The sequence below is a fragment of the Boleophthalmus pectinirostris genome, unplaced genomic scaffold (genome assembly GCF_026225935.1).
Source record: "Boleophthalmus pectinirostris isolate CB_2022bp ecotype Guang Dong unplaced genomic scaffold, ASM2622593v1 HiC_scaffold_15, whole genome shotgun sequence".
Taxonomy (NCBI): Eukaryota; Metazoa; Chordata; class Actinopteri; order Gobiiformes; family Gobiidae; genus Boleophthalmus; species Boleophthalmus pectinirostris.
The window spans coordinates 9,168,049-9,184,402 of record NW_026571070.1 but is presented as its reverse complement, the minus strand read 5'-3'; the positions used below and the strand labels follow the sequence as shown (position 1 = coordinate 9,184,402).

General features: G+C 39.6%; 1 protein-coding gene across 1 annotated transcript in view; it reads right to left on the bottom strand.

Moving 5' to 3' along the window:
* Positions 1-16,354, bottom strand: part of tnikb (TRAF2 and NCK interacting kinase b) — a 111,064-nt gene that overhangs the window by 59,463 nt on the left and 35,247 nt on the right. The window contains exons 5-9 of the mRNA XM_055150928.1: positions 14,698-14,808; positions 10,441-10,531; positions 8,927-9,057; positions 4,280-4,334; positions 822-900 (exon numbers count right to left, since the gene is read on the bottom strand). Coding sequence (XP_055006903.1) covers positions 822-900; positions 4,280-4,334; positions 8,927-9,057; positions 10,441-10,531; positions 14,698-14,808 — 467 coding nt within the window. The remainder of the gene's footprint in view (positions 1-821; positions 901-4,279; positions 4,335-8,926; positions 9,058-10,440; positions 10,532-14,697; positions 14,809-16,354) is intronic.

Sequence of the window (16,354 nt, the reverse complement as noted above, 5' to 3'; positions counted from 1 at the left end):
GCGGAGCTAGAACTACTTGCACAGAACAGACTCACCATTATCAGAACACCCCTCTGTCACAGAAAGAACACATATAATCCACTGAGTCGTGTCGTTTAAGTCTGACAGAAGCTGAACCGCAGCAGGGCACAAGGAGCGAGCTGTTTTTTGAGCACTCAGTTTATGCAAATTAGCCATGTTGTTTTAAGTTTTGTTTCTGTAAAACGTAAACAAATATGTGCAAAGATGTGTGGACAAGGAAGACTTGTGGATACAGCAACGACGTGTCTGGACCCAAATCGTTTCCGATGTGGTGATACAGTGATACGGTGATTCGTTTCAGTGTAAACCTAACCTTTGTTAATGAAAGTGAAAACAACAGTGATCTAGAAGTAAATATCATAGAGTCCTTTTTTTTCTGCACATTCTGGTGATTTATGACGATTATCTTTATTGACGATTATCACGATTAGATAAAATGTCCCACGAATGATTATTGTCTACCCTTATTATCACGATAAACGATATTATTGTTTATTGTCCCATCCCTATTAAATAGTTGTTGAAAAGTGGCTACAAGACATTTTTAAACTCTAGATAAACAGATAAATAAACGTAAATATAAAGCAGCACTCAAACATGCATGAATCAACCAAAACATAACTTTGAGTGATCTAATGATGGAGGGAAGACCATTGTAACAGGTTAAATGCTCAAAAAAAGTGTTTCATAATATGTCCCCTTTAAAGATGCAGTTATTCATATATTTACTTAATTTATTTTTTAGGAAACCAAAAGTAAATCAGTCAAAAAAAAACCAAAAAAAAACAATTCCTTCTCACCATTTCTTGGACTTGAGTCTGGGGGCGGGGTTTCTGGGGATGAGGAAGAGGGCTCTCATTGGATGCATGTCACAGAGCGCTGAAAATGACCAGAGGAAAATACAAAGTTAATAACATGTTTTAGAACTGTCAAACTGAAGACTCAAACTATCACTAGACCCACTACTCGATGCTCCTATTCAGCCACAAATAGAGGAAACTGCAAAATCATTGTAATCAATTCATCAATATTCATTTCATGCCACAGACATTTATATCAGTGTATTATGGTACATATCAATAGTTGTGTTTTGTTTCATTCACACATGTTTGAGTAATCCTTTATTATTAGTCTGTCTACATCTCCAAAACTCCACCTTGTGATGTCATGAAGTGGTAGATTTCAAGTTAAAGGGACAAGGATTTTGGACATAGGACCTTGTTTCTTAGTGAGCCAGAGTGTTGGAGACGTGTGGAGACACGTTTTTAAATATTCCATCCAGTCCACTAAATCCAGTTCCGTCCAGTGCCACTAAAACCAGTCTTAACCACTCCACAAAGCACCCGAGGCAAAACAATTATTACACCAGACTGTCGATGTGAATGTGTCGATAGAATAATATTTGAACTAAAACCAGCCTTGCATATGAAGGATTTATGTCTGAGCAGCAGCAGTGAGTTGTACTTCCTGATAGAAAGCTCGGCAGCGGCGGACTGATATACGAGAAAATAGTCCTTCAACATGCGACGATTCATACGATGCAGTAGTTCAAACATTATTCTATCAACACAGACATTCACATTGACAGTCTGGTGTCATAATAGATTTGTTTCGGGGGTTTTGTTGAGTGGGTAAGACTGTGTTTAGTGGCAGTATAACTATGGCCATTGACATGCACCAGCCTAGCACCAGTGACCTCTGTAAATACAAGGACTAGAGCCCGACCGATATATCAGTTGGCCAATATTATCGGCCGATATTGGCCCCTGGAGATATATCGGCTATCGGCCGATATGCTTCCTGATCTGGGCCGATATTTCACGTGGGAATGTTATACCTCGTTATAAAGCTTAGACTCTCTACATTCTGTTCATTTAATCCAATTTACAAACACATAAATGTCCTAATATGTGGCTCCACATCAGTATTTATCTACGGAGTCATTTGTCTGTGTCTGTGTCCGTACTGTCCCTGAACACACCACAGAGTCACGTCACTTCACTCACGTGTGTTTGTTTACACCCACAGCCGTGCGCAACACTGAGATTATATTCTTTTTACGGACAATCGGTTTGAGTCTGGATTAAAAGGACTTTTATTAGTTCAGACTTATGATGTGAGGAGGAGCCTGTGTGAGGCTGAGTGTTGGAAATACATCGATTTTGAAGATAGTTTTGGTTATTTGTTATGGATTAGCTGCTGTAGCTCCTGCACATAAACAGGCTGTTTTCTATTGGCCTATTGTAAAGTGACTATATTGGCCGTATATTTGTTACTGGACCAGCATTGATATGTAAATGAGCTGTGAATAGATGTGTGAATGATCCACATTTATGCATATAATTAATTACCGCGGTGCGCAGCATTTACAGCTAAAGGCTAATAGCGGTAGCTTACTTTAGTAGCGAGTAGTGATGGGTCGGTCGTGAACGAAACGGCTCTTTGAAGCGAACGACGGGAGCATGTTTCTTATTGGGAGCCGTGTTTTCTCTTTCTCTCACTTTCTCTTCACGTCGCGTGCAGACTTGTGGGAGTTTGACAGCGGCAGAGGCTAAAAATAAAACTTTCAAAAATATGCGTGTGCATAGGGTAGAAAAAAACTAGCCTATTTGGCTGTAGTTCAGCATAAAATGAATAAACCAGGACTAATCTTGGGCTCGAGAGAGGGAGAGAGATAGAGACCGAGTCCCGACACTCAGTCCTGGTTCAGTTCTGGTTTAGTCCTGTTTTACACATGGTTTAGATCTGTTTAGTCCTGGTTTAGTCCTTTTTCAGTCCTGGTTTAGTCCTGCTTTAGTCCTGCTACCCATCACTAGTAGCTAGAATGTGATCTGTAAATATGACACAAAGAGGCAGAAGAACAATAAATGTTGCTTAAATAAACCCAATTTAAAATCCACTAGAGCCAAACCTAAGTTTTTTATACAATTCAAGATTTACAGTGAATTTTTACATCACTAAATATATCGGCGATTATATCGGCTATCGGCAGCGCCAACTCCCATTATATCGGTTTCATATCGGCAACAACAAAATCCATATCGGTCGGGCTCTAACAAGGACTGGATGGAATATTTAGGCCCGTCCACACTAGTTCGTATTTGAGTTGTTTTCGTTGTGGATGCAGTGTTTGTCCACACTAATCCAACTGAAAATGGCTCCAGAGACGGAACGATCTGGTGCTGCCAGCTCCCACAAATCCATCTGAATACGGATCTGATCCGGCACTGTGTGGACGCCTGAAAACACTGATACACTGATGTAGGTCTGTGCACCGCCAAAACACTAAGAAGCTAGAATATATGTCCATTCATATATACGGTCTGTGTGTACGACCTGCAGACGTATAATCTCTGAAAAGCTTAACATGAACCATCTCCAGCGAGACAGAAGCACAGAACAGACTCACCATCAGCAGAACACCCCTCTGTCACAGAAAGAACACCCATATTCCACTGAGTCGTGTCCTTTAGTCCGACAGAAGCTGAACCGCATCAGCGACACAATAGTGAGCTGTTTTTTTGAGCTCTTAGTTTATGCAAATTAGCCGCGTGGTTTTAAGTTTTGTTTCTGTAAAACGTAAACAAATATGCTCAAATCTGTGTGGATAGGGAAAACTTGCGGGCACAGAAAAGACGTGTCTGGACGCAGATCGTTTCTGATACGGTGATATAATAATTTGTAAACGTAGCCTTAAAAAAGTGTCTCCACATGTCTCCAACACTGGAAATGAGGTCCTACGTCCAAAATCCCGAACTGTCCCTTTAACAGCTACGTTTTGTTCATGAGGAATTCCGGTAACTGAAATTATCCAAACGATTCTAGTAAAGGTGCATGGAGTCTTACAACACAGTGGAGCACTTCCTGTATTACCACATGACATCACGAGGTGGAGAAGAGTGTTTTCTGTTTTGGAGAAGCCTAAATATGCAGGGTTTGTGTGTTAAACATGTGTGAATAAAACAAAACACAACTCCAGGTCTGTTTTATAATGTAGATCGGAAAATAGTATGTATAATAATATGTTCCCTTTAAGAATTATTCAGGATTTGAAATGTAAATTAGAGATTGCATGTTAAATAAATAGTAACCAAACATGTATCATTCTGTTTGTTGTCTTGGTTCATGCTTTATTAATTAATTAAAGTGTAGTCTCACAGTCGACTGAACACACGCTGTATTGGCCTGTCTACTTATGTAATCACAGTCTCATCTACATCATAATGCCTTTAACAGTTGTATAGTATTTCTGACTTACGTGGCGCTCCCTCTGCCATCTCGATCGCGGTGATGCCGAGGGACCACAAATCGCTCTGAGAAGAAAAACACAACAGTCAGATGAAGTGTGACATGGTCCGAGCGCGCCGCACATTCACACATCGGAGGCAGGGTCCAGCGGTCACTGTTCCTGCGAGATGGTAAAAATACTCCTCAACACCCATCTGTCCTGCTAACTCAGAGCTCCTATTCAATATTATGGGTTGTTTAAAGGAACCATCGAAGATAAAACTATGCTGTAATGTCGTTTTATCCTTCTCACTCGAGCTGTGGTCTAGTGGTGAGGATATTAAAGACGCTGTACTTGAGTTTTACTGTCTTAAAACTGTGAAAAAAGCAGCTTGTTTAAAAGGTTTACAGTGTTCCAAAGTGATTCCTCATTTACCTTATGCATTCAGAGCATCCTAATTATTCACCATGATGAGTTTATAAGCTCTTTTCAGAACTTTCAGAGGCCACAGTTTGTCACAGTTCCTAATTTTCAGACAATAAAACGATAAAAGTAGATGCAAAAAGTACACACTAGACTTCTTTTAACCTCAAGCTGCTTATATAGTATAATACATCTGTAATCTCTGTATTTTTTGTACCAGATATCAGTCTTTTTTTATATATTTTTAAATATTTATTGTGATTTTAGCCAAGCGTGATGGATGGATTAATTTAACTAATTATTTCTGGAACAAACCATTCCGTACTTGAGAACTGTAACACTTTATTTTGTAATTGTGTTTTTATACGTGTTTTTTGTACATAATGTGGATGAATGAAATGTGAAAGGTGGGACCTGCCTCTCAAATCTGCAAAACTAATTTATCTACGGGTATGAATAAAGCAATCTAACGTAACCTAACGTAACCTGACACATTTTCAACAGGATCAAATTTCTCACACCTCAGATTCTGTATTTTATCTTTACCTGAATACATTTATGTAACTATGCCTTATTTCAGTGTTTCCCAAAGTTTTTTTTTTTCTGGGGACCCATATTTTAAAAGTCACAAACCCAAGTCAATAGACATTATTAGTAAATCATAAAATAAAGGTGGATTTGACCGTTGTTGAACATTAACGAGGATATTTGATTGTTGACTGAGTGATCGTGACTCTCTGAACAATTAGTATTACTCGAGTTTTAAACAATGAAAAACAGGAATTGAAGCAGCAAAAGGATCCATAAGTCGCCTATTTGGACAGTAAATGTAGCCCGTTTCTTTTTCTTTTCAACATTCAATTGAACCAGCAATATAGGCGAGTTTCACTGTTGACAAAAGTGCACGTTGCATGCTGGGAATTATTTTGAACGGCGGCAATAAACACTATTTCAACATGACAGACGGAGCGAGAAAGCACGTAAAGGGAATTTATCCCGGTTATTTATCCACTCTAACGGCAGAGGACCCAAGACCATTTGACCAGAAATTGGTCATAAGCATCGATGGAGCCAAATCACCCTTTTCAACCCCGACAAAAGGTGGACCAAACCAAATTTCTGGTCAGAATCGCCAACTACCTGGACAAATATTCACTTCGGTGATATCCACAATGACTTGGTGGAAACTCCTGGGCCATTCACAGCAGAAAAGATGAAAGTCTGCAAGAGTCTCGATGTGTTGTTGAACTTGTTGGAATCCACGGTTTGCTAGGATCTTCTACGTTTGCTCTGTGAATGTTTGAAAGCCATTTAATTCGCCGTTAACGTTTTTTTTCACTCGGAATACGAAAAAGACATTTTCCTTCTTCCGTGCTTCTATTTGTGCATCCGATAATGCAGCAGGAATTTACCATTATCAGGGTTACGCACGCACTGTGTTTGACGCTACCGTGTTTCTTGCCTCCGACCAAAATATTTCCCAGCATGCAACGCAGGCTTTTAATAACAATGACGTCAGCTGAAACTCGCCTATTGGAACAAAATAGTCAATAAAATAATTACAAAAAGATTACAAATTATACAAAACATGTCTTAACATTTCAACATGTGTCAGAACTGTATATTGCAACCTTACATGCAGATTGTGACAAGACGACCCCAAAAAAATCTCTGGGAAACAATGCCTTATTTGAATCAGTTTCTTGCTATTTCTGCTACTTATTTAGAATTTATTACACCATTTCTCTTTGCTTTTATAATATGCTGAGAGGTACTGAGTCCAAATAGTTTCCCTTGTGGATCAATAAAGTTTGCTAAGTCTAAATCTCACAGAGTTTATTTCTTCGCTCGTTGATTCTGCAGAAATCCGTGATGTTTTTCAATACCCTGTGATAATTTTTTCCCATTCTTTTTTCCTCATAAGCAGCCATATTTGTTTTGATACAGACGGGCCACGTGTGTCTCTGATCGGCTGCTCCACCTGTCAATCACTCCCCTTTGAACTCAGATTCACCAGTGACCAGACTCGCATCTTTAGTATTGTTTTCAGTAAGGTTTTGGAGAAGCGTGTCTTCAGGATCCCACGCAATCTTCAACTAGGATGTATTTTCGCCAACGCAGAACTCCAATCTGAATTTATGTCTAATCCTTGAATGTAACTTTTTTAATAAACAACATATTTATCGTCTGTAGTGACTCAGAATGCTTTTATAAATAGCTTTAAGATGTTTTTAGCATTCAAAACTTCACCTCCTGTGACACCACCTACGAAAAGCCCGTTGTCAAGAAAGGCCAAACACTGCTATTTGTCCCTCTGTGTGAATGACATTTTCAGCCGTTAAAAATACCCCTTACATTTTCAACCCACAGTGTAACCATTTGAACTCCTATCTGAGCAAAGCGCCGGGGTTTTTGCCTATTTAAAGCCTATTTAATCTCATAATGTGAAGCTCTCTCGTCTCACCGAGCTCCAGAGACTTGCATTTAATAGAGTTTGAACACACAGGGAACCGGCCCCATTACGGCTCTTTCAGCTTTCTCCAAACCGCAGAGAAATCCAGTGAAAATGCAGCGAAATCAGTGATATTTGTAACCTCCGGGATGCGTTGCCGGGGTAAATGGTTTGTGCGATCATGTGAGAGAATGGAGTGATTAATGTTGGAGGAAAGGTAGAAGAAAAATATCATTCAAACATGGAATCACAAAGGTCACCGGCAAAATCAGGAAATATGAGAGTTTTGGTGGGTTTGAATGGTTGTAACCTCAAAACCAAATCCAGCAAATAGTGCCTCTTTTTCTACTTTTAGGCAGTTGCTTTGCCCAGAATGTTCTGCAGTATATTCAACTTATCTGTCGCCATGGAGACAGCAGATAACACTATTAGACCGTGTTACAGATGCATGTTTTCTGAAGGGTTTTCTTGAGTAATAAAAACATCTATTATGAAAACAAAATCTAGATAAGTGTCGATAATGTCGTACTGTGGAACATTCTTGTCTCCATGGTGACAAGTCGGTAGCAAAGGTGGCTTTTGGTAACTTTCTCCGTGAAAAGAAGCAGGAAATGCTATGAGATCAGGATACCGGTCAGATCTGCGCAGAGGAGAGCTCGCTGACTGCAGGTGTGCATGTTCCTTGAGCAATAAAAACACCCATAATTGAATGTATTTTAGATGGACAGGTTTAATGCCACACTGTGAAACATTTCAGGCAAAGTGACACCCTCATCAACAAAATGTCAAAAATGAGAAAAGTGGACGCCAAGTGCTGAAGAAAAATGGACTTATTCCTATTATTTTATGTTAAAACATTGTGTTGAAATTGCATTTTTCTCTTAAAGTTTCAGGTTGTTCATGATATTATAATATTTTGTAAAAGAAAGAGTTCATCAATTAAAAAATAAAAAAATCTGTAATATATTTGTGTTTCTCTGCTCAAATATTTGAACTTATTGCTATTTTTGGGGTATATATGCCATTATTTATTTTTTTCCGGCCCCTTTGGGATCAAAGTAGGTTGGATACGGCCCCCGGACCAAAATGAGTTTGACACCCCTGCTATAGAGGATAAAGCAAAAGAAAAAACGCATTACCATATTTTTTGGACTATAAGATGCACTAGTTTTCTCAAAAATCGACATGGTTGTGCTTACTGACCTCGAACTGATTTTATGTGGTACACAGCACTCAAAAATCTGTCAAACTGGTTTAGTACGACTTTGGTAAACTACGAAGCCGCACCGCTTGATGGATTGTCAGTGTATTACAGCTACCGTAATCAGGAGCCTTGCGGAGTCCAACAGAAGCTGAACCGCATTAGTGCACAAGGAGCGAGCTGTTTTTTTCAGCACTTACAGTTTAAGCAAATAACCCATGAGGTTTTAAGTTTTGTTTCTGTAAAATGTAAACAAATGTGCGCAAAGCTGCATTAAACACATTATTACTCAATGTATATCTGAGTCCTCCTCGTAGGAAATGAAAAATGTTAAATGATCCACCCACATTCACATTCATAATACACATTCACCAAGACAAGGGTGAATTACACCACGATCTGCCAATGGATCGTCGACACCTGGGCTAAGGAATCAGTCTCTTATGTATGAAAATAGTCGAGAGAATTCAACATTATTGATATTGCGCCTTATAATCAGGTGCACCTTATGTATGAAAATAGTCGAGAGAATTCAACATTATTGATATTGCACCTTATAGTCCGAAAAATACGGTAATTAAAATAGACTAATCGTATTCACCTTGAAGTCGTATGTGGCGTCTGGGTTCTCGTCACACGCGATCACCTCCGGGGCCATCCAATACGGCGTCCCGATAAACGTGTTCCTACGCCCAACTGTCCGGTCCAACTGAGCGCTCACGCCGAAGTCCACTGGAGACGAGAAAGAAGAAACACGTTAAGGAGTGAAGATTCATGCACGTAATCTGTGTAGTCATCCAGATAGGATCCATAGAAAAGGTCACAGGCACCAACAAGAAATATGAGATTTTGATGGATTTGACTGTTGGATTTGTCTTAGTCCATGTCAAATTTTAAATATTATTATTATTTTTTTAAACTTCGCGAAACAAACAAACAAATACAAAACCTGGGGCACTGTAATAAGGATATAAAAGTCAAGTCTCTTTTTGTTTATATTTCAATATTTTGTCCAGATTTAATGAAGAAATGTCCTTTGAGACGCAGAAAAAAAGTCAGTCGTTCCTTGGAATATATTTCTTCTATCGTGTCTAACCACTGACTCACTGCTCACAGCTTCTTGTTATTGCTTTTTTTTTTATGCCAAAGTCAGAATCTTAAAAAGGTATCTGTCCGCTTTTTCGATCACCTCTCCAGGCAGAAGGTCTAAAAAAAATATCTTCGGGTCCTCGGGGACAACATAAGTCAAGTCGTATCAGATTTTTTCACACAACACATTGTCCCAGAATGATTTTAATTTTGTACGTGGCCAAAAAATATGGCGTTTGAGTGGCCCACACTGTCTCCAACAATGAGAATCTAACCCTTGTAACTCTGGCAATAATTTGAGGAGTAATAAAGAATCGTATAAGACACTTCCACCCGAATTCCCTCCACCTTTTAGAGTAAATTGTAAATCATTTTAATCATCATTTACTCTTCATTTACACTGAGTAAGCATTAAGAAAAAGGAATTACTATGGCATGCTTGTAGTACAAAGAATTACTATGATAGAATAAAAAAAAGAGGTCAAATCCAAGGCATAATAAAAGTCCTTTAAAAGTTACATTGGCTCCTCTTTGTAACTATTAAAGGACTTTTACTGTTTCGCTTTTTCACAGAAAGTTTTTATACAAGCCTGGCCATCTTCACTGTTGTTTTGCTTTTAAGCCTCGTCCTTGAGAAGCACCTGTTCTGATTTTTTAAGTAAGAAAAAATCCCCCGAAGCTCTCACTCCTTCTGTGTTTTTATTGATTTGAAATAGTCTTTGTATAGTCTTATTTTGTTCAAGGTTTAGTCCTGTTTAAGATCTGAGCTGCTTTTGGCAACTAATATCACGCAAGGTAGTCAGCGCAGAAATTGGAGCCATACTGGAGCTATCAAACTGCTTTTCTAAGGTTAATATAAGATCCAAAATCTCAAAATCACCTTTCAAACTTTAAAAACTAAAAATATAGACAGTTAATACATGTTTACATTTGTTACATTAAGAACTAGAATCAATACGGTGCCCTTTATGCTGTTTTTAAGAGGAAAAATAGGTAGAAAACAGATATTTAAATGAAGTCTCTCACCAAGTTTGACCTCTGCGTTTTCTGTCAACAGCACGTTTTGGCCCTTGATGTCTCTGTGGATCACTTTGTGCTGGTGCAGATGGGTCAGACCCTGAAAAAACACAAAATATGCAACTTTTATACAAAAAAGTATCACGTTTTGGTCTATAGATTTCTTGATTAATTTGCTACTTGGCAGAATACAGTTTCATGTTTATATAGTTATGGATTTTAAATGGCAAAACCACAACAAACGTACCATCGTGATTTTTATAGACAAAGTTATGTAATTTTAAATGGTTTACAGTGATTCAAAGTTATTTCTCACTTACCTTACGCATTCCTAACATCGTAATTATTCACCAAAATTAGTTCAAAGGCGCTTTTCACAGCTTTCAGAGGCCACAGTAATACTAACAACTAGAATGCTGAGATTATTACTTCCAAGAATCAAGAGTCTCGGACTTCCGGTCATTGCACAATGCATACTGGGAAGGATTTTCCGAAAAAGTGAGCATCAAATCGCGATGTTTGTTTTCCCAGTGGGATTTGTCTATTGACAAAGCCGATCTTTTCAAGTCTTTTGAACCATATCACTTTTGTTTCTGATTCTGATATTGTCATATTTTAGTTTTGGGATTCGGACATCGTTATTTGTGTGGTTGTTGGATGTCTTAATAGCGGAAAATGTCAAAAGAAATTTGTTTGCGAACTTCATAAATGCAAAAGGGAATCAGATGTGTGTGACTGCAAACCTCCGTTCAAACTGTTTCCCTTCCCAACGGAATTGAAAAAAGTGAAAAGCGAAGGCGATGGGCAGGATTGATCCACAGGAAGGATGAAAAAGGTAATCTTTGACTGCCTAAATCATCCCGAGTTTGCAGCAAACATTTTGTATGTGGTGCACTTTTTCGGAAAATCCTTTCCAGTATGCAGTGCGCAATGACCGGAAGTCCGAGATTCTTGATGCGTGTATTAAAAGGAAGTACAAAGCGGACTCATTTTGCTTTTAGTCTGATCATCACTCCCTCTGTTATGCCTCGAGATGTCCATTAGACTCTATTCACGCTTATGTCACAAACCAGGAAGACGTTTGGAAACATGCGATGACGATTTCTGGTGTAGTTCCCGACACTGGGCTCACCGACCGACTGTGATAAAACCCGCTGAAGTAAAAATGTGATCAGCGGTAAAATGAAGACTTCAGACGTATGTGCTGTTTGGAATCATCCTGTCTCTTCTAATCGCATGTACCCAGTGGGCTCGGAGTTGTACGTCAGTGGAGAAATGATGAAAACTGAGGTGTGGCTGTAATTGTTGATTCGCCAAACATAACGGAACGCTACAATGACATAGAGAGGAAGAAAACTGGACCATTTTCTCATTTTTCTTAGATTTTGTCAGACTTAATACAGTAAACAGAGCCCAAAGGAAGCTGTAATCGCATGTTTCCAAACGTCTTCCTGGTTTGTGATGCATGTGAGACGAAGGAGATCAGTGTCCACCTGTCATTTTGAGTACTTGAATACTACTTTGCACAACACAATTTCATATTTATGGATTTCAAATGACAAAACCACCATAAAAGTAATGTTAAGTTTAACTGCACAGCTTAAAAGGCAAGCTAGACAGATTTGCCTTCGGTCTTGAATGTGCCCTTTACATTTGACCCATTTTTCAACCTGTTAGGGACAACCGCAGCTGAGTGTCTCCAGATCCAAATCCAGAGCAAGGATGTGGGTCACGATTACCTTGATAGACCTTTATCACAACGACCCGAAGTGCCGCGATGTAGAGTAAATGTAACTTGTGGTTAAAGGTTGTATGGAGGATTTTTTTTGTTTCAAATTGTCAATGATAGCATTATAGAGGTGCAGTAGCCTTGTAATTATGATGACCAAAAAAAAGAGAATAAAAATTCATCAACTGTGGACGTGGTGGGGCTAAACATTTGCCAATAGATAACAACACTGCCTCGTTATCTGTGAGCTGACAGGCTGTCAATCAAACTCCCTACGTGTCTAGCGTAACTGACTTGCCTGCGCGCTGCCGTTACGTGGTTTACGTACGCCTGTCACGCAGTCCACAGACGCAAGACGCACAGACGCTGTTTACTCCACCAACGCAACAGTTCTTAGCGGCTTTTTTTGACCTATATCTTCCTCGCAGTTCGCACAAAGTTTGTTGCAATGGCGACAAGAATCCAGGAGCAGTTAGCCACAAAAGAAAGTCTGTTTTTGAGGTCGCTGAAAGAAGAAGACAAGGGGAAAAGCAGCGAAGCCAAACTAAGGTGATTCTTGTAGATTCATTCCAGCGATGGCGCGACTGAAGCAGACGCAGGGTCTAAAGACTGACGCACTGGTCGCCAAATTACTCCTGGACAGGTCACTTCTGCTTATTATGAAAACGTACTTTATTTCCAAGAGCTAAACAAACGTTTTTCAGGACACGAATGCGATATCCTATGTCTGAAAACGTAATTTTCAAGGCAAAGAAAGAGTCCGCTTGCTGCTGCGTGTTGTAGCTAGTTAATTCGCACGGAATCTCCGCGCGCCCTTCTCTGCCCACCCCTTTCCTGCTCCTCTCCCGCTGCCCGCTCTCTCTCCGCTCTTCCCCCTGCTCCTCACTTCTTGTCCGCGCACGAAATGTCCGCGCACCCGCTCCCCCCGCTCCTCACTTCTCCGCTTTGCCTAACCAACACTGTAGTTAGTTGCTTACAAGTCATGTGCACCGGCTGTAAACAAACCTGTTTCTGGCGTAAGGAGGAGGGAGGAGGCGTTTCTACGTAGGGAGCTGTAGGGGAGGGGGGGTAGTTTCACACATGCGCAACATTTGAAAAAGGACAAACAGTCGCTGGATTTCTCGTTCCTTGGAAAATCCTCTATACAACCTTTAAAGCTTTTCTATAGCAAAATATCTGTGGAAATGTCTTGTGTATTTTCCACCAGCTTCATAAATCTGCCCCATCACCAAATCTTCAATCAACAAGTTCCACAAAGGATAAATAAGTAACTTGTTAAAACAGACTGATTCGACAATGAAAATAAAAAAATCGATTTCATGATGTAGATATGAGCATAGACAGAGAGATTTGTGCAGTTTAAATATTAGACATGTAATCTGTGAACATCTGTAGTATTCGAAGTTACGTTTACCCTACATCGCGACACTTCCTGCCGTTGTGAAAAAGGTTTATTACCCTAGTGTTTTAACCGATACAAAATTTTGAATGTCCTTTTCAATCCGTGTATCATTCGTGAATTTGTTTTTCAAAATAAAACCAAAAATAAGAAAATGAAAACCCAACTATTTTCTTCATTATTTGTCACTTGAAAAAATGGGTGATTCATTTTGTGTCAATTTTGTGTTTAAATGAATAATGGAAAAAAAACAGATAACGGCCTTTTCCCGTTTCCGTGATTTAAACTGAGATGCCGGACTTTTGTGCCGCATATGGACTGAACCAGTTTAGTCCTGGTTCAGTCCTGGTTTAGACCTGGTTGAGTCCTGGTTTAGGACTGAGACCGGGACCAGGACCAGGACTGAGATCGGGACAGTGACCGGGACTGAGACCAGGACCAGGCCGGGACCAGATTAGGACTGAGACCGGTTTAGTCCTGGTTTAGTACTGGTTTAGGACTGAGACCGAGACCAGACTAGGACTGTGACCCGGACCAGACCAGGACCAGGACTGAGACCAGGACTGAGACCGGGACTGAGACCGGGACCAGACCAGAACTGAGACCAGGACCAAACTGGTACAGAGACTAGGACTGAGACCGGTTTAATCCTGGTTTAGTCCTGGTTTAGACCTGGTTTAGATCTGGTTAATTTCTGGTTCAGTCCGTATGTGGTACAAAAGTCCGGCATCCCAGTTTAAGTCACGGAAACGGGAAAAGGCCTTTATCCGTTTTTTGTTTTGTTTTGTTGTGTTTTTTTTTTCCATTATTCATTTAAACACAAAATCGAAAACTGAAAAAAACTAATTGTTATCCGTTTTTTAATTTTCTTATTCTTGGTTTTATTTTGAAAAACAAATGAACGAATGATACACAGATTCTTTTTACCCCCTTTTACCCTATTTTCTTCTGTTCTGTCAAATAAAGCGAGCACTACAGGCAAGTAAATAAATACATAAAACCAAAACCTGATCTTACTTGAGCACAACATAACAAACTGTATCATTCAGCAGTTTCATTCAGTCGGCTTTACATTTCAGTTATCTTACACATACAAACGATCAAACACGTTTATTACACTTATCAGAGTTTTTCTTACCCGAAGTATTTCTCTGCAGACATAGGCGATCCATTCCTCCTTCAGAGAGTTTCCTTTGGTGTTTTTAATCAGATCTGTGATGGAGCCGGCTCCGCAGAACTCCATCACCAGCTGTCAACACACCATTAGCATTAGCAATATTAGCATAACATTAGCCTAATGTTAGCTTCGTTAAGATTTGTGCGGCAAATTTGCATTTCTCAAGCTTTTCAGACCAAGTACGACTTAAATTTGGTTTTCAAGTAGTTCAAGTAGTTTTGTGCAAGTGAAAATGCTCTTGCAAACTGCTGAAATGGGAATAAAATAAATTAAATAACGTGGTGTAGCCAGTTTTATATAAGAATGTATTGCTCTGACAAACCATCAACAAAAAGGACAAAACCTGGACTAGATTAAAACAAAATCTACCAAGACAGACCAAAAGCAGGTCTACCCGATCCTAAGGTGACCACATGTCCATATTTACCCGGGACAGTCCCAGTTTTGAGCCCTGTGCCTTCTGTCCCAGCAGATTTATCAAAAAACAGGCATTTGTCCCAGTTTTATACAAGAAATGTCCCAGGTGTCCCTATTTTGGACCAATATGACACTTCTAACAGTAAAGAGAGGCATAAACGGTCATTTGGGAAGCGTGCCTATGTTCCCACAGCCCTATGTTCCCTCATTTCTAACGTTTTTTTTTTCTTTTTTCTTTCCAAAATTAGGCCCTATGTTCCCATATTTCCTTTATTATCAATTTGTCGCAGATTTTATCCCCATTTCTCCCAATTTGGTTGTCGGTTACACGTTGCCATTCCGACATACCATCACTCCGACATTGACGTGTTTATGGTCTGAGTAGCAGCATTTTCCATTTTTTTATCAAACGTCCCTGCACTCCGACCTTTTTTTTCCCCTTTAGTCGGAGTGGCACCAATTAAGCCTTTTTTTTCCCCAACATCCCTCTATTCTGATACAGCTTGTTCTGTCTCGGTACGACTCTAGTGCTGAATGTGGGTTGGTAGGCGCTGTTCCGTATGCAGGTTGTAGGAATGGCGGTATGTCGGAGTGGGGGTCTGTCGGAGTGACGGTAAATTGGAATAGGGGTTGCGACCCCCCACAGCCCTATGTTCCCTCATTTCTAAGTTTTTTTTCCCCTTTTTCTTTCCAAAATTAGGCCCTATGTTCCCATATTTCCCTTATTATCAATTTGCATCAGATTTTATCCCCATTTCTCCAAATTTGGTCATCAGTTACACCCGAACCTATTATCCAGCAGCAGTTGACTACAGATTTAATGTAGATTTCACGGTGCAAAGGATCCTAGGGGGAAATTACTCTGAATCATCCCTATAAAAGTAAAAGTACTTGAGTTTCATTTTGAGAAAAATGTTAGAAATAAGAAAAATCTTAGAAATGAGGGAACATAGAGCTGTGGAAACTGTGGGAACATAGGGCTGACCCTGTTATTTGTTTAGGTAAAATATAGAAAAGCTGCTTAAAAGTGACCAAAACACAAAGAAAATGTGACTATACCTACTCATATTTAAGCTGAGTGCAATACTATTTTTCCTTAATTACGCATTTGTTTTACAATTGTATTATTACCAACCAGCCCAAACCAGGGATGTTCTAGTTTTTTATTTTGAAAATCTGGTCACACTAGCTTTGACTAACC